We start from the raw sequence: 25,630 nt of genomic DNA, 5'->3' as shown, positions 1-25,630 counted from the left end.
CATGGCGTACATACTAAAGACACTCAACAGCTGGTTCTGGTGGGAGAATATCTGGATGCCCATCAACTGCACGTGGGCAGATTTTGTAGACCGTGATGGACTTGTCTTTCCCAAACCACATCAGTTGTATGCCACAATCCCATATGCTTTTGTATTGCTGATCATCCGATTCTTCAGTGAAAGGTAAGAAAAAGAAAAGCAATTTGATGCTAATGTTAGTACTCATTAATGCTGAAAATGAGATATCTGTAGATCAGTGTTATGTTTTATAAAGGAGGATTAGTTGGTGGTTTACTAGGAAGATCTAGTACAGATAACATAGCAGGTGAAAAATTGGGAAATATTTTCATTATTAGGTACGTGTGGCTGTGTCCCAATCCAGAAGGAAAATATTTCTATCTAGCTTTTCTAGAACAGCATTTGGATACTTCTGATTATCTCCTTTCACTAGAGATACAACTCATTCTAAACCCTTTGGGTTTCCTTTTTCTTTTTCAGTGGAAGAATAGAGAGATTAGTCCTCTCAAAGCTCTCATTTGGTCCTGTACCAGAACATTTGTGTGAGGCTGAGAGATCCCAGGTGTCTGTCTGTGGCCAAGCTAAGCAGACTAGAGGGATCTCAAAATTTCATGTGAACGTTTCATGCAGATCTAGTAAAGCTGGTTCCTTTCCCCATTTCCCCCCCCCCCCTCACTTTGGCACCAAAAAATTGATTGCTTCTGCAGCTGGAATCTTAGGGGACAGGCAGAGGTTGTCTCCAAGGAAGAAAGCTACAATCATGTTAAGATTTGCAATGTTTTGACTTATTTATTTGTACCTTTTTTGCTTTACTTTATTTTCTTTTTCCTCTAAAAGATGTGGTTAGTAGGATTTTATAATTATTTCAGGACAGAACAAGGAAATTTGTAATGTCATAAATTGGACAGACTTAAACCAGAAGCAGATAAGATCATTCATGCTGGAAATCAAAAGTAATTTGGATCATATGTTCATAACCATTCCCAGTGTCTCCCGAACACATGCTTGCCCAAGTGTGTCTCACTGCAGTGCTGTTGGAAAGGATTGCTGAGGGTAATTAGCCCACACATCTGGCTGCAGTGAGTCTGAGGAAAGATGACCACTGCTATGAGTATTGAGGAATCAATGGCTGATAGCAGCAGGAGAGAGGGGAGCACCCTGCCCAAGCAGGAGGGTGAAATCTTTGGCTCACTCTGCAGTCATTTAGGTTGGAAAAGGGAAGGAGAAGAGAGTCCATCAGTCTCAGGGACTGGCTGTGTGCCACAGGCTGGATCCAGTGGGTGGTGGTGGCCCAGTGAAGAAGGTGCCAAGTGACTCTGCCTCTGGGAGGAAATTGCCCAGCAGGAATCCCTGAGCTCACATGGAGTGATCATCCAGTCTCCACTCAACTCCAACATTCCTCTGATGGCCACAAAAGTCAGGATGTTGCTTTGAGTTTAACAGCATTTCATGGCCACAAACTGCATTCCTTGGGTCTTCTTTGTTGTGTAACAGCTGATGAACTGTGGTACCCTCTTGGGATTAGCTAGAGGGAGATCCCTTTTTCTCAGTGCACTGGCACATTCTATGGCAGATTAAATTGCATCAGATCTGTTTTCTCCATATCCTGGCATGAGAACAGCCAAGGCCTTGTAACTGTTGTGTTTCTAAAGCTTTTCATGCTGTGTCTTTTCAGATATGTTGCTATACCTCTAGCAAAAGCCTTGGGTATAAAGAACGTAAGACGTGTGAAGCCACAGCCTAATCCTGTGTTAGAGAGCTATTTCCGGGAGTGTTCAAGACATCCATCCCAAGTAAGGACTCTCATACTTCCAAACTTGTTTTGCTTTTGGAAAATCTCTCTTACTGTTTCAATCAGCTCTCAGCAATGACATCATGGGATGAGTTCCAGCTGATTGACAGATGACTTAATTTATTTGGGTTTTTGTTGCTGTTCTGCTGACAAGGGTATATGGCATCTGAAACAGAAAATGCATTTAAGATGTTTAATTTTCTGGCATACTATTCTAGGTTAGACTGTTAATAATATTTCCAGTGAAGATTAGTGTTCCATCTTTAACTCATTCTGCCTGGAGAAAATTTTAGCTGATGTCTGTTGTTGGAAAGCAGGATCATATTTACTGTGGGAAGTAATAATGGAATGCTGGCATGGAAGCCTTTTGATCCGCTATGTTGCTGCATACTTAATCCTGGCTTATGTGACAAAGAAAAGCAATCCTTCTATTACTGTGCTGTTTGTTTTTAAAATCGAACAGGGAAAAAACACTAGCCAATGCTTGTCACCTCCAAAAATGGGGCAATTTGATTTTTGATGGGAGGCAGATACTTTGCTATGAGTGCAGCCTCAGGAAGTTCCCTTACCTGACTACAGTTCCCAAACAATTACTGATTTTGAAAAGAAATATGTGCTTTCTAGTAATGAGGGATTTTGATAATGATTGAGAGTGGAACCTGGCATTCTATCCCTAACTCTGCTATTCTTTTATTGTGCCTTTTGCCTGATAACATCAGGAGTAGATGTGTGTGTGTACACACAGGAGCTCTTCTCTCCCTGGGCAAGTATCCCTGTCTCAGTTTCATTCCTTCCTTCTGCTTGAGTGCAGTTTGACTTCTGATTTCTGAAAGGAATCACAGTATTTTTAGACTCCTCAGAGCCTGGGAAGGATTCAGGCTTCCTCCTTTAGGTATCCAGCTTGGGGAAGTGTGCCTGGGAAAACCTGGCTGGCAGCTGAGGCATGTGGGCTCTGTTGTATGGAAACAGAGTCGCTATTCCTGCATGGCAAGTGGAGAGCTCAGAGCCAGCAGGGTGGGCTGGACACAGCTGTGCACTCCAGCCCTTCCTGGCAGCTCGGGTGCTTTTTCTCACATTCCAGGTGTTTCCCTGAGGGTAGGAGACTACCTAGACTGGCCTCACCTCGGTGGAGGCAGCACTGCTGCCACTCACTATTTGAATACTGCTCTTGGGAGGAAAGACTTCCCCAGGGATGAACCAAGCACTCTCCTTGCTCCTGAGACAGCCCTGGGGAGGTCATACCACACCTTCTGCACCTGGGGATGAAAGAGGAGGAGGAAGCCCACAGGCTGCTGCATGTGGGGCACTGAGCACCCTGAAATGCAAGAGTGTCACTGCTTTGTGCTGGGCACCTGCTGGCCTGGTCCCCTTGGGAGCACAGGGGATGCAGAGACCCCGGGGTGTGGCACCCCACTGGCCACGTGCACTTCTTGGCCCTGCTGCACTCCCATTTTAGTTCTACTGTTGGAGGGGGGCAGTCTGAACCTTGATCAGGAGGAGACATTTACTTGCTTTGGAATTGAGGACAGAGCTCAGGTCCCTTTAACTCCAGGCCACTTCTCATCTGTGTGACTCACATATAAACGAATTATTAATATTTATGATTAGTTAAGATATTAGGTGCCATGTCCACATGTGTTCATACATGGCGTTCCCCCCTTTCAGCCTAACCTCTCATCTAACAGTACAAGTTGCATCTCTGAACCTCTCAGGGGCATCCAGAAATATAACAGAACAGTTTGTGGATCTGTTCATTTTGTGCCTGCTTTGTTTATATAAATAAAAAACCTAGGGTTTCTGTGAGCATTACTCAAAAATGCCCCCCCTCCCACCCAGTGCATATTTAATATTGGTAATATTTTTAAATTAAGACCTTACAACTGTGGGGAGCTGCTCTGTGAACTACAAAATAAATGAAAATTACTTTGGAGTGCATCTACTGCTAACACTGTTCCATTTCTTGCAGTCAGATATCAAAGGCCTTGCCAAAAAGTGCAACTGCACCGTCCACTTGGTGGAGAAATGGTTCAGGAGACGGCGAAACCTTGAGATCCCAACAGTTCTCCAGAAATTCAAGGAAGCTTTGTAAGGAAAGACAATGCTTTTGGTTATCATTGCTTTAATCCTTTGGAAAAAAATTATTGAGCCCCCCCCCTTTTCCAGAAGCCTGGATCTGCCTGAAGAGGGTTTTGGTTTCTGAATGCACAAACAAGTTGAAAGGATTTAGTGGCATTTCTCCAAATGATGGTTAAAAGTGAAGGTTAACTATTTCTTGAGGGGGGAAAAAAAAAAGTTAAAATATTTTACAGTTTTCTTCTTTGTGGAATAATGGATTTGTAAGCTCCTGGTATAAACTGTAAGATGAAGACATGCAGAGAATAGGAAAATATTTTCCTGTCTGCCAGTAATCATAGGGGAACAACAATGCTTACCCTGGTTTATGTTTGTACCCATGCTGTTATTTTGGGATGCTGTCATGTGTATTAAAGTCAGTTCAAGAGCAGGAATTGTGGCATCCAGGCTAAAGGACAGGTACCACAGCTGATCATGGGATACTGTGTGAAACAGGAACTCAAACTCACTGCTGAGAGTGGGCCAGTGAGCAGCTTTGAGTGATAGTAATGAATATGTAAGAAGTTTCAAAACCTCCCGCATATGATTTTTCGTTTGTGTGAGAACTTCCTCATACCTAAACACTTTAAGTGTGATTTAAAATCTCATACAAATTGCAAATCCTCAAATAGGCACAGGTCATCCCTTTTGGGTACTGACATTAACTCATACCAGTGTAAAGCACTTTGAAATGCTCTGTGTATTTGGCTTTTCATTGCATAATTACATTGGCAAAAATTCACCTGATTATAATATTGAACCTCTGTTACTGTAGATCATCTTAAGGAATGTGGGTTAAAAGTACAGCACAGAGCTCAAAGTTGACTACTTTATCAAGATTATTTTCAGTGTTAATCAATGTGGTGATGATTTAATGGTGTCCTCTGTCAGACATAAAACCAGATGGTAGAGGTGTGTCTCTGAAGTCTGAGCTGAGTAAACTCTCCTGACATGGTTTATGTCTGCTGTTGTTTTGGGGATCAGTTTATTTGGTTTCACAAGTAATAATAAGATTTCCTGCTATTGCTAAAAGACCTGCCTGCCATGCACGCCTGTCTCTAATAACACACAGCTAAAGACTGAAATTCCAACTTGCCTTGGCAGCTTGAGTGAGAATGAAGCAAACAGGTTTCTCTTGTGCAATTTTGTGAACCTTACTCTGCTCTTTGTCAGTGAATTTAATTGAATGCAATTGTCTAGAAAAAAAAGAAACAAAACAAAAAAAAAAAAAAAGGAGGAACAGAGTTATTCCACTCTAGTAGTCAGTGTTATGAATGTTATGAAATTTTTTGCAAGCCTGCAATCTCCAGGATCTTTTTTCTGAATCACAGGGAAAATCTGATGAGCCAGATCTTGGCCATACTTATGCCATTAGTGCTCCCAGTTAAGCAACACTTAAGGATTTGGAAAGCCCTTTGCATGAAACCCTTACTGCCTTGTAAGACTTACTAGCCTTTAACTTTCCTTAAGAAGTTTTTTGTTGCATTCAGTTTAAGACAAAAGTTTCCTGAAGTTAAACCAGAAAGTCCTCTTGCATAGCTGTTGTTCAATGCTCTCTCTTGTGGCCAGGATCAGAGTTTAAAAGGCACTTGTGTAAAATTTGGTGAATTTGAATGAGTTTTACTTCAGGTTTTATTCACCAAATGCATAAAGAAGCTTGGCTAAATGCAAAATGAGACAGTACTCTGGCAGTCCTGCACATAGAAATGAGTTCATTGAAGCTGTTTATTGCCAAATGTATTCAATATATATTTGTAGGGCTGGACACTAATGGCACAGTCTTGTAGGTACTATGTGCTTTGAATCCAATTCAGAAAACCACTTGTACTTTACAATCAACACAGAATCAGTTCTGCTGTATCCACTGGACCACTCACACCTCCTTGGTTGGAATGGAAAGCATCCTGTGTGTAGTCTGTGCTATGCCACAGAGTTGTTTTCCAGCATCTCTTTGTTAACTCTGAGCCAGGTCTTGTGGTTTCTACTCTCCCCTTCCATTTGCTGTCTGAGTTTGCACCATGTACCTCTGTGCTTTTCCTGTCCATGCAGTGCTTATTGTGTAGTGCTATTTTCAAATCATCTGATGAAAGATAATTTAAAGTAGAGAAGAAAAAGTTGCTTATCACATGTGTAATCAACTAGCAATTTTTTAATTATTTTCCTGACTTCTTTCTCAGGTGAGAGACATTATTTTGTCTCACCTCCAACATTTCTTTTGTTTGTTATTTTTCTTATAAAATATTGTCTCAGACTTTGAACATCTCATTCTTTCTCCTGGAATATCAACCTCCAGGGAATGTGGGGCTCAGAAAGGAGGGGCTGCTATTACCAAACAGGTTCTCCTCCTCTTCTCTCATTTAGCACTTCATTAATGCTTGCCAAAGACCACAATCTCATTTTATACATCTCTCAATCCACTGGTCCAGTGCTCTTGTGGTGCTTTCTCCTTTTCAGTGGGTTTAGGTTTCCTGGGAGCTGCTTGCTGCTCTCCTCTAGTTCTCGCCAGGTCTGGGGCCATGTCCCTGTGGTCACAACCTCTCTTTGCATGTCAGGTCCTGCAGTGTTTTCCTACTGGTCTTGCAGAGCTGCTTAAGGGAAAGGTCAGGTTCGTCCCTGCCGAGGGAAAGGGTGGAAAGGAAGGAGTTTTCCATCACCTGTAGAGGTGGGAGTGGGAATGCTTGGGCTGAGGCTGCAGCCACACCCAGCCCCAGGGACAAGACCTCCCACACAGGCTCCAGAGTCATCAGGAGCCAATTGCTGCCTCCAAATCTCGGCGTCTTGCTCTGACACTCAAAAGCGACAGCAGGGTGCACTGAGATGCTCGAGAGCTTTTTCCCTTTGCTGACTTAGCAGCCTGATGGTGCAAACCTGGAAGGTTTATCTGCCTTGCTGGATATCCATTTAATCCACAAAAAGCTCAGATCAGGCTAAATTCTGGCACACCTAGTCAAAGATGAGGTTATAGTTATTTGAGTCCTTGTAGCAAGATGCAAACTAACACAGTAGATGATAATAATTAATAAGGCTCCCCTATTGTCAGCAATTGGTGTTCAGAGAGATGAAGTGAATGAACCCAAGAAAAAGTTTGTGTTTGCAAACATTAATTTTCAGGGATTTGTTACATTTGCTGTGGTCATTCTCCTGATCACTTCAAGCCTGGCTGGGAAATTACTGCTATCATCACAAAATATTTGTGTTGCGATAATGTAAAAGAATTTCTTATTTTAGCAGTTAATCAAACCTTAAATATTAATAATTCAGATACAGTTAATATGTGAATAGTTAACATTGAGTGTGAGGCCACATGCATGTGAAGATTGCCTGTGATATACAGTGATTTGCAGTAATTCTGTCTCAGGACAATATCTTTACAAAATATAATGGTTTGTTCCTGTTTTTTCATTTCAATTTTGCAGCTGGCGATTTTCATTCTATCTGACATCCTCCATTGTTGGATTTATATTTCTGTATGATGTAAGTTATCTTTTTGGAAGATTGATACACTGTTTTTAACAAAATAATTTCTTGTTTTTCTTGAATCTCATTGAAAGACTGGGTTGAGGTCTTTGGTGTAGGCAATCTGGATGACGGGCTGCAATATGCACTGAGATTTAATTTTTAAGTTAACTTTTGACCTTTTATCATAAAGGAATTTATGAGTAATCAGTATTTTTAAGGCAAGCTTGAAGAAGTCACACAAATGGTTTTACAACATGCCTTGTTAACACCTACAAATGTATCACATGGCCATGTTTTCCTCAGAGGAGGCCATAAAGCTTTTTTGGCAGCATTTTTGGGGGTCACAGCTATTTATTGAGGTGCTGCTGCTGAGTCAGAAGTTGGGAATAACAGAGAGAGTGGTGCTTGTAACTCCATGAGCCCTGCCTGGAGTGTCATTAATGCTTCCCTGGAGCAGCAGAACAGATCCCAGCATGTCTCTGCTCATCTGGCCCTTCTCCCCAAACACTGTTTATCATCCTCACCACTGGTGTGTGTGACTGGTAAACACAGCAAATTTAATCACTGTGGCAACATATCTTGAGTAATTGCAGTAATAAAACACACACCCACTGCTTTGGATGATGAAATTGTAAACTGGAACATTTCAGGTGTCCTGAAAAGATGCCAAAAAGCTGGGAACAATATAATAAATCTGAGATGTAAGTTCCCTTTAGAAATTGGTGGAGAACAGTTATCAAGATTACAGCTGCTTTGCCTGCTCCACTTAGAGAGATTTTTAAGTAGTGAAGATTTTGAGTTAAGATGATAGTTGTTGCTGAGCTGAGCAGTGTGTGACTGATGTGTCTTCCCCAGAAACCCTGGTTTTACGACATATGGCAGACGTGGGTTGGTTATCCGTTTCAGGTGAGCTTTCTGGCGTCGGGCCAGTGGCCTCCAGGCATTCCAGGTATTTCCCCATTGGAAGGGGTAATCCACAGCAGCCTTTTACCTCCACACGGGCACCACCTAGAGAGGTGTGGCACCAGAGCCTCCTGCCTTTTTTTGGGAAGTGCTGCTGAGTGTTGCAGGATTTCCCTGGGACCTGCCTGTGCTGCACCTTCCCCCTCCAGCCAGACCACTGTTATTTCCACTCACCCCGGGACACCAGTTACTCACAGGAGATGTTATCAGTGTTCCCAGATTCAGTGCAGAACCCCTGCACTGCTCCAGGCCCCGTGGTGCTCCAAGGCACTCTTATTCTAATAACTCTGCCCCATCCCACTGCCTTCTTATTCCTGTCCTAGGCAGGGGCCAGGAATACAAATAATCCTGCCTCCCAGCTGAGTTTTCCCAGCTCCTGATACACACCTGGGAAATGTATTGACCCAAGGGAGTAGCCGAACTCTGCTCTCCCCTAGGCAGATCCTTAGGATTTTAGCATAAATAACTGACATTTTGATTTATTATGTTAATTGCTCACCAAAACAGAGGGGGCTTGTTTGCAGTTGTTTGTAATTAAACGCCAAATGACTCTGCACGTAGTTCTGTGACAGAAACATAGATAAAAAGCATGTTAAAATCCAGAGGTGGGGGAGGAACTGTGGGAATTGAGAGTTCGGGCTGAGCAAAGGTTGAAATACTTGGCTCTCAGAACATCCTTCTTAATTTCCAGGGCAGGAATTTAATTTAGCTTTATTTTTTAACCAAGACTCACCAGAGGAGCAGAAGTCAGGAAAGGAAAAAATAAGTAATCTCGCTTGACATTTACTTTCTATTCTCAGAATTAACTGTGTTTTTCTTCATCACAGACCTTGCTGCCATCCCAGTACTGGTACTACATGGCCGAGATTGGGTTTTACTGGTCTCTCATATTTACCCTCGGGATTGATATCAAGCGAAAGGCAAGTGCTTGTGTTTGTTTGTAGCTTGAACCTGCGCCCCCGTGAGCGCGGAAAAGGTGTTTTTTGAAGGAAGAGCGGCTCCTGGAGCCGGGATTTGGTGCAGCCACTTGAGGGCAGCATCAGTCTGCGCCTGGCATCCCGCACACATCCCTGACCCCCCGGCTGCCCTGGCAGCGCCGGAGACCCTCGAGGGGCTGCGCTTCATCGGCTTTACCTTTCATTTTCTTCTGCCCCTCGCAGGATTTTACGGCTCACGTCGTTCATCACCTGGCAGCCATCGGGTTGATGAGCGGCTCTTGGTGCGGCAATTACGTGCGGCTTGGAACTCTGGTGATCTTCGTGCACGACACGGCGGATTTCTGGCTCGAGGTAACCTTGCTATCCAGCTTTTTTTTGTTGTTTTTTTTTTTCTTCCTATCCCCGCAGAGAAACAGCTTTGCAGGTTTGTAACTTGTAAGAGAAAAAAGGAGCTTGTAGGTAATTTAAGATGATACTTTGTTACAGAATCCATTATGAGAAGAGAAAATTCCTCAGGGCAGAGCAGGGACTGGAAATAAAGCTGCTTCCATGGGTTATTCTTGTTTCACTCATAAAATTAGATCAGATTGTCTGCAGCATCACAGAATCACTGAGGCTGGAAAAGACCTCTGACATCAAGTCCAACCTGTATCAGGTATCTTCTGCCAGAAGAAAAGTTTCTTCTCCTGTACTGAAGGGAAAGGACTCCCTTCCCTGAACTAAATATCATAGAATTGTTTAAGAAGTGTCCTACTCTGTACAGAGCACTGTGATCAGAGTTGCTTCTGGGCTTCTTGGAAGACAAGCACAGGGTTTCCTTCACTAGAATTACCCTGAGTTTATAAGTCCAGGTCTGAGAGCACAGTTTCATCACCTGTTTTGGTGGCAGTGCCAGTATAAGCAGCCCTTGTATGCTGTTATCTGTCACTGTCCTTTTCTGTCCCTGGTACTTTATTTTATTCTATCAGAACAACTAATTGTGGGGTTGTGCACTTGGAGACACAGATTTTCTTGCTGGGTTACTTTTAATCCTGAACTGCTCCTAGGTCCAATTAACTATGTGGCCTTACAAACAGTTGAGTTGACAACTACTAGTAGGACAGGACTTGAGTGGAAACAGGGGTTGAGTACCAGAACAGCTTAATCCAGCCCTGCCACTCAAAAGAAGGAGGAAAAGAAGTTAATTGAGCTGCTGTTTAAAACTTAGGCTTGGCACCTGCAGCTTTGCTCACACTTGAAAACTTTGCCCAGGGTGGTTCCTAATGGAGCATGGGGGACTGGACAGTTCACTTAGGGGAGAAGCAGCACTTATAGCCTTAATTAGTGGGGTAGAGACCAGCACTGAGATCATCTGCTCCCAAAAAGGAGAGGACAGGAGCTGAGTTAGGCCCAAAGGAGGGTCAGTAAACAGGCATGTCCCAGGACACCTGTGTTTAAGGGGTCACTGCTACTCCTGAATATGCAGGTGTAGCCAGCAGCTTCTCTTGGAATTCAGTCTGTTTGGAATCTGGCAGAAAAATGAAGAATTACCTCTGTTCTAAAGAGCACTGTGTGTTTCCATGACACTTTATATTCTGGTCTGAGAGCTGTTCTTTAGGCCTTTGATGCAGAGTCCTTTCCTTCAAGATAAAAAGAGAAATATAAACAAAGAATCTGGTCTGATGCTGCTTTATTAGGTATCAGTAAAATGATTGCATTACATGTCAAACTGGGAGGAAATACTCTTCCTGCTTAGGTGGAAGATGAGTCTTTATTTATGAAAATGAAGAATTTATTTCAGAGAATATTTATAATACTTTTGGGGGTTTTTATCTACTGCAGGCAGCCAAAATGTTTAATTATGCTCGCTGGGAGAAAACCTGCAACATGCTGTTTATCATCTTTTCTATTGCATTCTTCATCACCCGGATGATCCTGTTGCCCTTCTGGTAAGCAATGTTTAATCCAGTCACAGGCTTCTACTTCATTCCCACTCCCCCTGAAAGTTTAGTGTTGATTGTGATGGAAAAAGGGAAGGAATGGACTGGACTTGAAAAGTCTGCTAATGAGAAAATTGACAAAAACTGCCATTTTCTTTAAAAATTATTATGTAAAATAATTTTAAATGAGCCACTTGAACCTAAATAAAAGTTTTTATGTTATGTAACTTGTTTTGTGAGTAGTAATTAAATGCTATGTGGTCCTGCATTTTCAAGGGGACTGAGCTCCTTAACTAAGAGAAATCCTTTTCCCTTTCGTTCCACCCCTTCTGTTGTAGCTGCCAAGTCAGAGTACATGACTGTAGTTAATTTTTTTTTTTAGAGCATTCTCTTTGCTACCCAGTCCTTGGGTAGTGCCTCACCTCGCTCACATGAGGAGCACTCAGAGAAGTTTAGGTGAACCAATTAATTTATGAAATCAGCACAAATAAATCTTAACTTGCTAAATACTTGCATGCCTTTGGAGTGCTATGATTTAATCTGCTTTGGAGTATCCACATGGGTGCTTAACATGTTTATCTTTTTAAAAGTGTTTAATGTGTTTCATATTCACAGCTCTAATTTGCCCCTCCCTGCACATGGACAAGCCCTTAGAGACTCAAGCTGGTTAAATTAATAGTTCTGAACATTGATCAACATAAGGCTTTAATTTCTTGCAGTATTTTCTTTCATAAATGCTGATGTGTTTTACTTTATTGTTGCTTTTTTAAATTAACTGTACAAGTGATCTGCAATCATTTTGCTTCACTGAGTTTCTTGTTCAGTTCTTCAGCTTGGAAGTGAAACCTGATGAGATTAAAGGGACTCAAAAATCCCCAAATAATATAGAAGTAGTGAAGTCTGAAGATGGACAAAACATGTTCATTAATGAAAAGCCCTGTTGCAAAGCCTGTAGGATTTTCTGTGGCGTGTGGATTTCAGATTAGAGAGAATTTACACTAAAAAAGGCATAGGCAAGCTGTGAGTTGCACTGTATCTAGACCACACAGAGATGAAGATCTGAAAAACAGGGACTTTTTCTAACTTCACTTAGAATATTTTCATGCCAGACTCAAATTTCTTGTCTTCTAAAGTCTGTATTTCAACAGAGATGCATAATCTAGTTAAGGCAGGGCTTGTTAATTAATCTACCATCTTTTCAGAGCTTTTTAATATTAATCAGCTTGGAACATGAGACTAGAAATAAGTGTAAATAGCATAAAGAAGAGATCTTGCACCATAACAATGATCTTTATTTTTTAGGATTCTTCGTGCCACACTATATCAACCTACCTACTACTCCACGACTCCTGTCATAGCATATTTTTTATTCAATGGAATGCTATTAACCCTCCAAGGCTTGCATTTATATTGGGGTTACTTAATTTTCAAGATTTTGAAAAGGTTTGTTTTCCTAAAGGTAAGAAATTTTCTTTCTTCAGAAATATGTGGGAAGTATCAAACAGATGTGAATAGATTTACCTAGAATTTTATTGTTTTCCTGATCTTTCAAGTCAGCCTTTCTGATAGGGATCTGCAAAGTGCAGAGATGCTCAAATGTGATTTGCAACTCTCATTGTCACACCCAATGTCTTGGTTGGAATATGAAGACTTCAGCTAGCAAGTGTTTTTGGTTTTGTTTTTTCCCCTGTATTTGATGTTTTGTATCAATAGTAAATGAGAATTGAGCTGTCCCAAAAACTGGGGAGCCCTAAGGTGGTCCAGAACTCCTCAGGAATTCCTGTGTTCTGAGTGAAAGCAATCTTTTGTCACTGGGTTTTGTAGCAACTTACAAAAAAAAAGAAGAAAAGTGAGTGATGGGAGCTTTGACTACAATTTTTCTGCAGCATTTAAATTTCTTCAGATTTGCCTAAATCGGAGGTCACCTAAACTTGAGCACTGGTTTTGGATCACAAAAACCAAATGAAGCATATCTGGTTTTACATTATGGCTCAGTGAAATACTGACATATTCAGCTGAAGCAGAGAAACAGTGCAAGTCTGGTTCTACCTAATCTGCTTTTACCTTTGTTGAAAACTCATATAGGAAAAAACTCAGAAGAAAACTGCCACTTATGTCTTGTTTGATTGCCTGAAGTAGTGACATTTTCACAAGGTCTCATGCCATGAAATGTGCAGTGAGGTGCAGGGTAGATAAAATATTTAGCAAAAAGCATTTAAAAGAAGGCCTTGGGAGAATGTCTCTAAGACTTGACTCAAGTATTGACAGGTATATTTTTCTAGTTAAGACAAAACTTTAAATTGTGCTGTTGAAAAATGGTATTTTTTCTGAGGCTCAAGAAACAAACTTAAACTGACTTTCCTTTTATCTGAAGCAGTTCATGCTGTTCAGCATATTAAGGAAATAGAAATATTGCTTTATCCCTGTATTTAATTGTCATTTGAGTGCTAACAGGAACCATCCTGTAATTATTGGATTTTTGGACTCCATCGAATCTTATGCAAACAGGCAGCTGGGTATCATAGGGACATCCAACATCTGCCCTAGAAGTTACAAACTCAGCCCTTGTAAGACAGCAAACAGCAGCACAGAAGGGACAAATCTGTAGAGGAAATGGTTTGTGTTGCTCTGCCTCTAAAACAAGCTTCTGTGTTCCCTTTGACACTGAGAATCTTGTATTTCTTGTGTGTCATTTACCTCTGTTTGACTAATTTCTACATTATTCCTGACTTACTGTGGTGTAAAGTGCTTTACTACTTGTTTTCTTTTGTGATTTTTGGTCTTGTCTCTCTGCTGTTCTTGTTCCCTGTGCACAACCCCTCTTCTGATTGGAGACACATCCCTCTGCCTGCCAGCTGAGGAAGAGGAAGGCTTGGCAGAGCTCTCCATCCACACTGGTTGAGGTTCTGAGAGCACAGTACCAGAAGGTGCTCAGATGCAGTGCTGAACAGGCCAGCTATATAAGGCCACTCTGCCCTGATTACTTATGCGCCTTGGTAAGGGGCAGAAATGTTTTATTTTGAGATAAGAGTTTTGTTATGTTTGTCACCGCTAAAAAATGGGAAAGCACCAAGCCTGTATCCCTACCACAGATTTTTGATTCCTTATACAGCTCTCTGAGAAGATGGTTTCCAAATAACATTTTTACAGTGGTAACAGCAGCAGCCCAGGCCCTTTTCAGTCTAGATGACTTCAGCTGGCTTGCATGTGCAGCCTGTTTTCCATAGCAGTGGCAAACTTGGCTGTGAAAGCAGCCAGTGCCTCCAGAGCTGGAAAGGCAATGTTGAAAAGAATGGTGTTGGCAAGGCAGCATTTTTATACCAACATCTTTGTTGTAGACATGCTGCACACAAATAACTGCTGCTATTTTAGGGAAATACCAGAAAACTATCATGCTGGTGTTAGAAGGGGTTTGTTTCTCTGCCCAAGAATGCCTTCTTTCTGAATGAAAACTTAGCAATTTTTGATATTTTTCTTGAAGCAACAGTTAGCTACTTCAGATGGAAAAATGAAGTCATGGTGTAACTGGGAATAGAGACTTCTGTTGTTGTTTAACTGAAGGAAGCTCTGAGCATAGAAAGGTTGTAACGAATTTTTTTCTGTGCCCTCTGTGCCTTGATCCTGGAGTTTTGGGGTCACTGTGCAGCCTCAAGAGTTGGTGGCTTCTTCCATGCTTTCCTCTTCCCGCTGAGGAGAAGACAGCTAATGGCTGAGAGTGGCTGGTCAGATGCTCTTCATCTCAGCTATCACCTCCCCCCTGTACCAATAGAGGGGACAGTGATCCTCAGCCCTCTGAGATAACTGCTCAGCCAACAGACTTGCTTCAGCAAAAAAGAACTTGGACTAAAAATCTTGAATTTTTGCGCCTCCCAAATACTGCAGAGAGAGATGGCTGAAAATGAGGGAAAAGGAAAGCAGGGGGATGATCTTCTGCCATCCCTCTGTGTCCTGTTTTCCCAGCCATGGGACTCTCTGGCACAGGGACTGGTGGCACAGGGCAGCACTGGTGGCCTCCAGGCTCATGGGACTTGTGCTACCTTTCCCTGGAGGCTCTGGGAATGCCCTAATGAGGGAGGAGTTTCTCCATCCACAAGCTCAGCTGTACTCAGCTACTTCACATTAAGAAGCTTTTTATTTTCTATAGGGGTAAACTTGAGGGTACAGATATTTTTTCAAATCCATTATTCTTACCTCTGAAAAATATAGATGTTCCCTAAATGTCCAGTCTCATGTGACATTTGGGACCTTGTGCATGAGTAAGGCCTGTAAGAAAAGCCCTTCGAGGTCAGACCTGTAGCCATGAACCAGTTCTGCTTTGAGAGGAAGGAGGACACTCTTCAGTGTAATTTCTTTTCAAGTTAGGTCAGGCAATTGCAATGTTAGCTGCTGGCTGCCATCTTGATGTCCAAGGCCTTTTGTTGCTAGGAAACTCCGTATGTTTCTGTAATATTGTTCAATTACATGGTTAAATTACCCACTTGTATCAAGTTTCAAGCACCACTGAAACATGTCTAGTCATCATGTCTGCACATATGAGAATATTTTAGGAAAATTGAAAAAGCATATAGAGAAGTATGTACATACGCACTGATTTAAAACATCTCGCCAGGAAAATCCCGTGGAGATTAAACATTTTACTTCCAAGGTCAGAAAAAGGGAGTGAATGACAGCAGCTTATAGCCACATTATTATGGCAAATTAAGATGTAAAATATATGTTAAACCCATTACACCCTGAGTTAAGGTTTTAAGACTACGGTGCTTTAAGTCTTGAAAAATGTGTAAGTTGTAGGAAATGGGCATGATGTCCACATGTCTCAGATACTTCAGGGCTGATGCAAAGTCCATCAGTGGAGGGTAATGGCAGGTTTCTAACAGACTGTAATATGTCCAGGAGTAGGTTTTCCTGCTCTTGTAATTGTTTTGCCACCATCAGACCACCTTCAAGGAAGGCAATGAGCTGCTCAATAATGGCTGCTGTTATTTAGGAGTCGTCAGCAGCAGTTTTCTTGGATTCACTGTGGTTGTTTCCTCTTCCTGAAGCAGAAAAGACCCAGCATTGCTATAGAGCAGGAGTTTGGACTTGCCACTCTTTAAAAACCTTTCTATGTTCAATATTTCTTTGACCTTCTGTACTTGGTAAGATTTTTAAAGACTGGTTGGGCGTATCCTTGTCCATGGTTTGTTCGTTCCTTATTTGGCCCAAATTCCAAAGGCTACAGTGAGAGTTAATGTTCAAAGAATGACTAAAAACAGGGTAGGGGAAACTGAAAAGGATAAGAAAATACTATTTTGGGTTGAAAGAGCTGTGAAGTGCTTGTTATGATACTTCTGCTGTTCCCAGGCATCATTTTCTACTGCAGCATTTTTCCTCTTTCTTTTTTGTTCTTTTTTTCTCTTTTTTTTTTGTGCTTAATCAGCTTGCATTAAACAAATTGAAATTTAATGAGAATTAGCACATTCAGTGAGAAGTCATTTCCTTCAGGAAAATGCCATACTACAGGAGTTAAACAGAGGGTTTATTTTGTAATCTAGAGGCATGTAAGATTTTTTTTTTTCTTCTACTTACATGTTTTGTCAGGTCTGTGCTGCCCAGTGGCTGTTGGGGTGCTGGTAAAACAGACCTAGAGATGCACTTGCAGTAGTTCCAAGTTTTAAAAGCAGCAATACATTTTAGAGGATAATGATAGTCTCGTAAGTTACATTTTCATGGCTGGAACTGGGAAGTTGTGAAAAAGCTTTTCCTGGATATTTTGTTGTTCCCGTCTAGACTGGGAAGGGCCAGTTCTACTTTGGAGTTTGTTCTCTCAGTGGAGGATTAGCACAAACATAAGACAGGTTGAACTAGATTAATAGGGGTTGCTTTTTCTCCATTTTAAAGGAAAACAGGTTGTGGAGAAGTTGAATCTGTTGGTTCTCAGCAGATGAATGTTTATAGCAGATTTTCTCATGAGGACGGCTTACTAAGGGAACAAAATAGGCCAAATGAAAGCTTTCCCTCTCAGACATGAAAACTAGTCAATCTGGGAGCCTTCCCAGTTGGTTAAAATGATTGCCCTGGGGACATGAGTTGTTTAATAGCCTGGAGATGGGAGTTAGCCAGCCAGGTCAGCAGCTTGGAGTCTCTTGCCCTAGTAAAGGGAAATTACTTCCTGTTATGACTTTCTTTCATCTGCATGTTTCCCATTCTGTTCCAGCAATCTAGTTAAACCCAAAGCCTGGCTACATGTCTCACTTGATGCTGCCAAATTAATCTGAGGGAGGAGGGTGGGAGGCAGGCAGAAGGAGCATAGGAGAGTTTGATGGTTGCAGGCTGGTATTTACAGTGATAGGCAAGGAGCAGAGAAGCTGAGGAGCCCTGGAGCCCTGCCCTCCCAGGGATGTGGAGTCAAGGCTGCCCCCAGTCATGGATATTGCCAAAGTGTGCAGCCCAACAGAGTCCTGAATAGAGAAAAACCCATCAGCTCTTCTTCACTGTGCCAGTCCAACAGCACTCTTTGGTCTCTAGGGTGTCAACCAGTTCAAAGGCAGATTTCTGTTTAAATCTTTACATTTATTCCAGATTCTGAATGGGGTCAGCAGCTGAGCAGTGACACCAGGGAGGTGTGTTATATATGCTTAGTGGATTGTGTGTTATACCACACATTAAAATATACTTCTCAGGTTTCAATACAGAAACAATGTTCTTTGCTGGATTTTGTTATTATTTGTTATCAACTCTGCTTAGAATGCCCATAATTCCACAACGTTTTTCGCTTGAACATTATATAAAAATGAGGTAAACCTTCAAGAACCTGGGTTAAAGGCTGTTATGACCATTGTGGAGGAGTGAACTAATGAGAAACCACAGAAAATAAATTGTGAGTATTTGATTGTAATAGATGGGGTGGTGAAGGTATGCTGGGGTGGGAGCACTGGGGCAAAGCACCCTTCCACAGCCTTGCTGTGCAAACACAGGACTGAGCAGGAGCAGCCTCAGTTCCCGGGCCAGAGTCCAACAAACTGGGGGTGTGGATGATGCTCCCTTTGCCTGTCTCACCTTGGCTGAGCCATAAACAGCTCTGATGTGCTGCAGTAAAAGTCTGGTCTTTCCAAAGTCACCGAGTTTGACTTCAGTAGGAGCTGCAGATGACTGGTACCTCTATGAATAGAATCCCAAGCCTCCATGCAATCCTGAGGCTTCCTGACCTGGCCATTCTCGAGGGTTGGTCCAGGGCCAGGCTCTCAGCTGGTAGGAATGAGCACAGCTCAATGGGATTATGGCAGTTTTCACCAGCAATGGATCTGGCCAAACAAGCACCCCTGCCCCTCTCTGCGTGTCCCCTGGCACAAGGCAGTTCCTCTTCTAGTAAGTCCCCCATCCAAATGGTTGTTTTGATGTACAAGTCCCTAATTTAGAGGAAAGACAAATGTTGGTAAAGTTTTTCCTCTAAAATTAATTGCTTTACCTTGCTGTTCACAGAAGGGCGTTTGCTGACAGATTTTCTGGCTTCTCATTTTAACTGCTTGTATCTCTTAATTTTCTAGCAGGAGTGTTATGAAATGTTCCATTTCTTGTGAGGTTTATATATGCACCTGTATAAAAATTATATGTGTGTAATAGTGTGCATATGTATTTATTTTTTTCAACTGCCAGAAATCAATTCACAGTGAACCCTAAGCCTTTACAGAACTTTTGATGCCTTCGTTTACTATTTTTAATATATTCTGCAGAGGTTTGAATTGTGCCTGTGTTATGAGGTGAATAATTCTTATATATTCAGAGGGAGTTACTGTACTGCAGTCTGGTGAATCGATTTTTAAAAGATTGAAATAAAGCTAGTTAATGATAGGTTAATATAAAGTGAGAAAGATAGTTGTTCTGTCTTGTATTTAAATAAAATGTTTCCCTAGGAGGACCTAGGAGTCTTCCATAATCATAATTACATGGCAAGAAGGGAGGAAATCCTTTAGAAGAGCAATTTGTCCTCTGCAACAGAGTTCTAGTGAGTTTTGATCAGGCACAGGACACTGCAGGTTCTCTCAGAAGGCAGCCTGAGCAGGCAGGGATGGGTGGGGTTTGTGTGGTGTAACTGAGCCTGTTCCTACCACAATTTCCAAGGTCCCTCTGTAACCAGTGGAGGAAGAGTGGTGTTCCCATCTCTGTAAGGAAACTGCCTAAGACTTTGTTCATTGGGTGCTACTGAAATTATTCCATACCCAGCCTTGATATCGGGGTGGCTACAAGGACTGTATGGAAATGATTTTAGGTATTGTGATATGAACATAGAAAAAACCCGTTACTCGTTAGGTATGTGACTGAAAATGAGATGGATGTTTAAGTATAGATGTAAAGTTTAGGTGCATCACAATAGGAGTGGAATGATCTCTAAGGATGTGGAGAAATGTCCCTGCTGGACAGAAGTGCCTGTCCCATACCTGTGTGTTGTGGTCTCAGCCCACTGTGCTGCAAGGCTTCTGCAGGAATACTCTTTAGCAGCTGTGTTGTTTCATAACATTAATTGAGTGCAGCATCATACCTCACTGAGAACAGCACGAGTGTCTGATCAGCTGTTTTGTAGCCAGAACAGCCTTTCTAAGGAGTAAAAGTGCATGTTCTGATAAAAGTTCATACCACTGAACTCCTTGGCTTAAAGCAAGTTCTGTCCTAGGGTAAAAAAAGTTCACTATAGAGAACAGCATCAAATGCCTATTATATTGTTCTTTGTTTCTTTGCCAACTGTGGATTTAAAATTGGAATAATTCAAAAAGCAGTGGGACATTATGACTCACTCAGTACCTCCTGGGCTTTTGACATTATCGTAAAGCCCCGCACGCCGCGGTGCGAGGTTCAGTCAGTGCATTTCAATAACCCAGCCAGCAGACTCTGCTGGAACCACAGAGACCCTGATTAGCTGTAAACAATGACTTAGTTCTTCAGAGCATTCAGGGCATTTGAGCCCCAGTTCCAGGTGTGCTCTGCTGAGTGACACCCCCAGTGAGGTTTTCTTGGGGTTCAATTTATCCTGTCAGTCAATTCAAGGATGTGTTCTAGTAGCAACATCTAGGTTTATACAGGTATTATTTTCAGTAATTGTGGAATTAGGGGAACTTTTAATTTGTTTTTTACAAGTTGTCTTTGAGCTCCCTCTGAAACTGTCAGTGGAAAGCTAGGGGAATGGGTATTACATAGCAGATGGATTAAATAAGAGGACTTTTGGCCACAAGATGTCCAATACAATTAACTCAAAGTCTGCATCTTCATTAAAAAAACTGCAGAAAATGGAGTCCAACTGTGCATCTTCCATGGGAGATAAACATTATGTTGCCTAGTGTGTATGAACTGAAAAGGGAAATATATTTTCCAATAAAATCTTCCAGGCTGGAAATACAGAAGAATTTGCTTGAATCCAAATGTATATTGCTTAGTCTCAATAGGAAAGTAAAGACTTAAGTCATATGTCAGCTGAGTTGAATTATTGATGTTGAATTCAGCACATTGAACTCAGAGATTCATCAACTTTATAGTATTATTTGTTAGAAAAGTACCCCCTTCTATCTATTTGGACTGACTTTTTATAATCTCTCTTGTTTATTATCTCTTTTATTTGAGGCAGTGGTTGCTGACCTAATAGCTTTCATCTTTGTACTTCAAGAGCTCTTTCCATATGTCCAGGTGCTGTGGAATTTACTGTCCTTATGTTTGTGGATGTTTAAATGAGAATATTTTTAAGGTAGAATTAGGGTATAAGGTTCTGATTTTAATAGAAGATACATTTGAGAGTCAGAAAATTCCAACTAAATGTTAATAGTAAGTATTTGAAAGTCCTAAAAGCTAAATTTCACCAGATCAGAAAAATAACATTCTGCAATAATCTCTGAATTGTTTTGATACATCAGTACTTGGTAGGAGAAATCCAGTTAACTGTGTGGATGTAAACTATGCTTAGCCCAAAAAATTAACTGGTTTTAATCTTGTCCAGTCAGGGGCCCAATTGAAATTTTCTTATGCCACTGAGAAGCCTGGAGTCAGTGTTGATCCCACCAGGTGAGTTAGGCCTGGGACATCTCCCACCACTCACATGGACACAGTTGGAATCATGGAATCATGGCATGGTTTGGGTGGGAAAGCACCTTAATTCCTATCCCACCCCCTGCCACGGGCACGGACACTTTCCACTGTCCCAGGCTGCTCCCAACCCTGTCCAGTCTGGCTTTGGACACTTGCAGAGATCCATCCACAGCTGCTCTGGGCACCCTGTGCCAGGCTTCCCCACCCTCACAGGGAACTGGCATTTGCTAGCAAGGGCCCTTCCCCTCCTGAGAAAGCAGAGGCATGTTGCTAAGGTTTCCTCTTTGTTTGTAGGAGCAGTCCACGTTGCTACAATAGAATTGTCTTTTTAATACTGCCTGGCACTGTCTTTCCTTGTGCTCTTACATTTCCACTTGAACTGCCCTGCTGTGGCAGCTATGGAGCCGTGGCTGCAGCGTGACCTCAGCGTGCACTGGACAAAGATGCCACACTCCCAGTGAAGGGGGCAGGTGAGGTTCCCATGGTGTCACCAGCCCAGGGGACAGGGGACCAATGCTGCCATCAGTTGTCAGCACAGCCTTGTCCTGCTGCTGCTCTCCTCAGCTGCAGCAGAGCATGGAGCCAAGGGCTTGGCAAGAGGGAAGTGATCTCTGAGTGCTTTTTTGGGAGACAAACTTGTACAATTAGGAGTGAATTCTGTTCATTTAGATGGAGATTTGAGCAGTATTTTTCTGGGGCTGGGAGGTGGCCCATGAATTTTGTTCATCTCTTAACTTCAAGAACTCTTTTCTCCATGATGAAGTTGTGTGGAAGGTCCTTTACTGTTCCTGTAGTGCTAATGACTTCAATGATACTTGTTCTAACAGCAGTGAAATGCAAGAAGCCAAAACTACCTTAACAAATACGGTTCATTTAACTAAAAGAGGCAGACTAAGCAGCAGGTGGAAGGGTTAAACAAAAGGAAAAAAGATTATAAAAGTTTGTAGCTTTGGCTTCACTACAAATGCTTCTCTTGCAGACTTTATAGCATTAATGTTGCTTCTCATAAACCTTGAAACCATTCATCCATTTAGAAAGATTAAATTGGTTAGTCATCCAGAATACAAAACGTACACATCCATTTTGTCTGTTACCCAAAACCAGCTGAAGTATAATAAATGCAGTTGATGCCAATAAACTAAAGCATTGAGTATTAATGATGGCCTCAGCTGTGGTATTTACAGTTTGCCAGCTCTTGTGTTCCTGATAGTATATTCCTCTGCTGCTGCTAAGGGATGGTCAGAGCAGAGCCTTTGAGTTGGAAAACATGAGTATAATATATGATGTGAGGGGCTCAGAGAAAACATCTTGGTATTAAAGCAGAGAAAATCCTAGAAATGTTACAATTTTTGTTATTATTAGAAGGTCAAAGTTAAGAGGCACAAACTTCACTTAGGATGTCTTAATATATTTATAATGGTCTGTTAAACAATTTGCAAAGACAGGTTTGTTTGGATTTCCTGTTACAGATGAAGCTATTGCTATTTCAAGTTCTGTCACTTAAACAAGCCAGACAAAAATGGCCAGGCTCTCCTAATGCAGGAATTTGTAGAAGCACTTGGTCAGGAAGCAAGCTTATTATTATGAAATATAATAAAAATTAGATTTAATTTAACAGCATTTTTCTTGATTAATATCAGATTTCAGAAGTAACACTGTTTCCCATAATTAAGAAAATTTGCAGTGATTACTTCAGAATATGAAGAACTTTAATTCTGCTGCTTTGAAATCTCTGAGATGTTCTCTCAAAGGCAGGGATTTACAGCGGGCTGGAAAAAACACTATGTGTTTTTTAATTACTACATATAGTGCCTTTAATCAGAGCATCCATCTTGACAGCATTAAAACTGGGAAGCCAACTCGGAGTTTCCAGTTCCTTGCTGGAAATGCCAGCTCATTCCTATAGGAAACAGGAATCAATATCACATACTGGCTATCACTCCAAGTACAGCAGTTTGCCAGCTGCTCTTAAGCACGTGCTTGAGCACCAGCAACTTGTGTGCAGCACAAGGAAGAACTCCAAATGAAATACCACAAACTTCCCTGAACATTATTCCTAATGAGTCCTGATGTGCTGTTCCCTGTCACTGCCCACTGTGCAGCCTCAGAGAGATGAGAGCCCTTCCAGGGAGTGCAGTGGATTTGGCATCAGACACTGCTTAGGATTAGTTTGCTTTTCTTTCTGAAACATTTCTGGTGGCAGAAAAGCAACAATCTTTTCCCTACCCCCTCAGCATTTGTCTTTTACTGCAAATACAAATGGCAAGAATACCATGAGGGAGTGAGGTGATCTGAAAGAGCCAGAACCTCATAAATTGTGTGAGAAAGGCTGTCTTGCCTTTTCTCTAACTGATGGCATGCCAAGTTTATTTTACAGTATTTACAGTAAGATTTGTTTGTTTTGATACCCTTTGTAAGTTGTTAGGGAAAAAGCAAAAGAAAATCTCCAGGAAGTTTATAGTTTGTGATGAGCCAGAGCTCAGGGTTTAATTTGCTTTCTAGCCCTATACCTTTTACTAGGAGTGTAATATATAAAGGGATATGAAATTGCAATTGGATGAGTTATTACTAGGCTGTTATTTATTTTCTCTGTATGAATTTGGTACTTAAGAGCAGCACGCTAAGGAAGTGGAATTGTTAGTTCATTCCAGGAAGGGCAGGAACAGCCCTGGTTTCTCCTCCCTGTGTCACTGCTCTGACCTTGGCACATCACAGGGAGAACGAGCAGCCTCTGTCTGTGAAGCTGAGGTCCAGATGGATGACATGAGAGCAGATTTATCCATGATGGAGTGCTCCCAATGTGGCTGTTCAGGCAGGGGATTGTCTGTGCTGACATTCCTGCCAGCCCTAGCACAAAGCTCAGGAGGCAGAGCTCTGTCATCAGGAGAAATCCCAGCATCCTGAAGTACAAAAAGACATGAAAACTGGTGCTTGTTCTCAGGAATTGGGAAGAAGGAAGTGTGTTCTGGATGTGCAACATCTCTAACTAGAGCATCCTGCTCTGAGTCTGTGGTGCAGGTCACCCACTGGTGTGGCAAGTCTTCTAGGCAGGTGCTGCCCTTGTGAGCTTGTTGCAGTGAAGGGAGAAGAGGGGTTTTAGGTTTAATGCTGAAGCCTCGATTGTTTGAAACAAACTTCTGAACACACTATAGGGCCTTGGGTTATGGCAGGAGTTGAGAAATAGGAGACTAAGGGTGTATTTCATGTACCATGACAAACAGCACTGCATGGTCTCACCTCTCCCTGAAACACGGGGTAGATGTGATGACTTTTCTCTGTGTGGTGGAGATTCACTGTTTCCATTTTTGACTGTCTGGGATGAAGCATGATTGCCAAATGTTCGGAGTTTTCTCGATGGAGCTGGGGAGGGATTTTCCTGAGGGCAGACTGCCTTGCTGACCCCTTCCATCCCTGCTCATGGAGCAGCCATTCTCCTCCCTGGCAGTTCCCTTAGCAGGGTGAGAAACCCAAGATGCACAACAGCTGTACAGACACAGCCTCCCCTGTGCCAGTGTTGACATGGTATGTACACCACTGAGTAGGAAAGAGCATTTTAGGGTCAGCAAGTGTCTTTGAGCAAAAGTGGTGCCAGGAGATGCTGGCACAACACATCACTGTTTAGTTTACACCTGTCAGAAGCAGGCAGCCCCTCAGCTCCTGTGTTTGGGTGAGTGTATTCATCACATTTAGATTTTAAACAATATTTTTTAAATCTTCCCTGCACTTCACAGCTGTTAATTAATCCCACAGCACAGGGATTAATAGTCACACTTTACAGTGAGAAGCAGAAATGCACAAGAAGAGGTCAAGTGTCTGGGCCAAGGTCATGGAAGCAGTTTTGTCTAAAAAACATTTGGTTCTGCAAAATTAAAGTACTGTTAATTGATCTCTCCTTGGATGTCAGCCTCCATTTTTGGGGCAGGGTGTGTTTCTGGGGGGCAGTGGAATATGTTCACAGTGCTTTCTTCTCCCTAGGACTTGAAAGATGATCGGAGTGATGAAGAGGAGGAAGATTCTGTTACAGACACTGAAGAGGAGTCCACAAAGAGTGGCAACAAGAACAGCAGTGGGTCAAGCAAACACCTCCTAAGCAGCAGTCACCACTAGCCCTGTCCTGCCTCACATCCTGCAGTGATTCCTGCTCTGGTTTTAGCCCAGCCTACAGGACAGGATTTAAGTCAAAAGGCTTGTGAGAGACTGTGATTGATTTATTGTTGGCTACTGGACCTGGAAAAAAGCCCAGTTTAGAGGGGAGGGAGAAATTGCATAACATGACAAAATGTGTTAATGACCCACTCTTGGAATCATTGCGGAGTGTGTGGAAAGATGTTTGGACACGCTGACTGACAGTGCTCCACCAGGGCAAAGCTCAAGAGAGT

At 42.1% G+C, this 25,630-nt stretch overlaps 1 protein-coding gene across 1 annotated transcript; it reads left to right on the top strand.

Annotated features, from left to right (window-relative positions):
• On the top strand, positions 1 to 25,439 carry CERS3 (ceramide synthase 3). Its single transcript, XM_062501334.1, has 10 exons — positions 1 to 183; positions 1,694 to 1,811; positions 3,777 to 3,895; positions 7,339 to 7,396; positions 8,237 to 8,287; positions 9,172 to 9,264; positions 9,505 to 9,633; positions 11,104 to 11,210; positions 12,504 to 12,660; positions 25,227 to 25,439. The coding sequence occupies exons 1-10, from the start codon at positions 2 to 4 to the stop codon at positions 25,356 to 25,358; spliced, it is 1,146 nt and encodes a 381-aa protein (XP_062357318.1). The 5' UTR covers position 1; the 3' UTR covers positions 25,359 to 25,439.
• The last annotated feature ends 191 nt before the right edge of the window (positions 25,440 to 25,630 follow it).

This window comes from Cinclus cinclus, chromosome 13, assembly GCF_963662255.1.
Source record: "Cinclus cinclus chromosome 13, bCinCin1.1, whole genome shotgun sequence".
In the NCBI taxonomy this organism is placed as follows: domain Eukaryota; kingdom Metazoa; phylum Chordata; class Aves; order Passeriformes; family Cinclidae; genus Cinclus; species Cinclus cinclus.
Note: the sequence above shows the minus strand (reverse complement) of the source record. Positions and strands in the feature narration are given on the sequence as shown.

Coding starts and splice junctions, on each gene's coding strand:
- CERS3 (XM_062501334.1), top strand. CDS start 2: ATGGCGTACATACTAAAGACACTCAACAGCTGGTTCTGGTGGGAGAAT. Junction 7,397..8,236: donor GATTTATATTTCTGTATGAT/GTAAGTTATCTT, acceptor TGTCTTCCCCAG/AAACCCTGGTTTTACGACAT. Junction 9,265..9,504: donor GGATTGATATCAAGCGAAAG/GCAAGTGCTTGT, acceptor TGCCCCTCGCAG/GATTTTACGGCTCACGTCGT.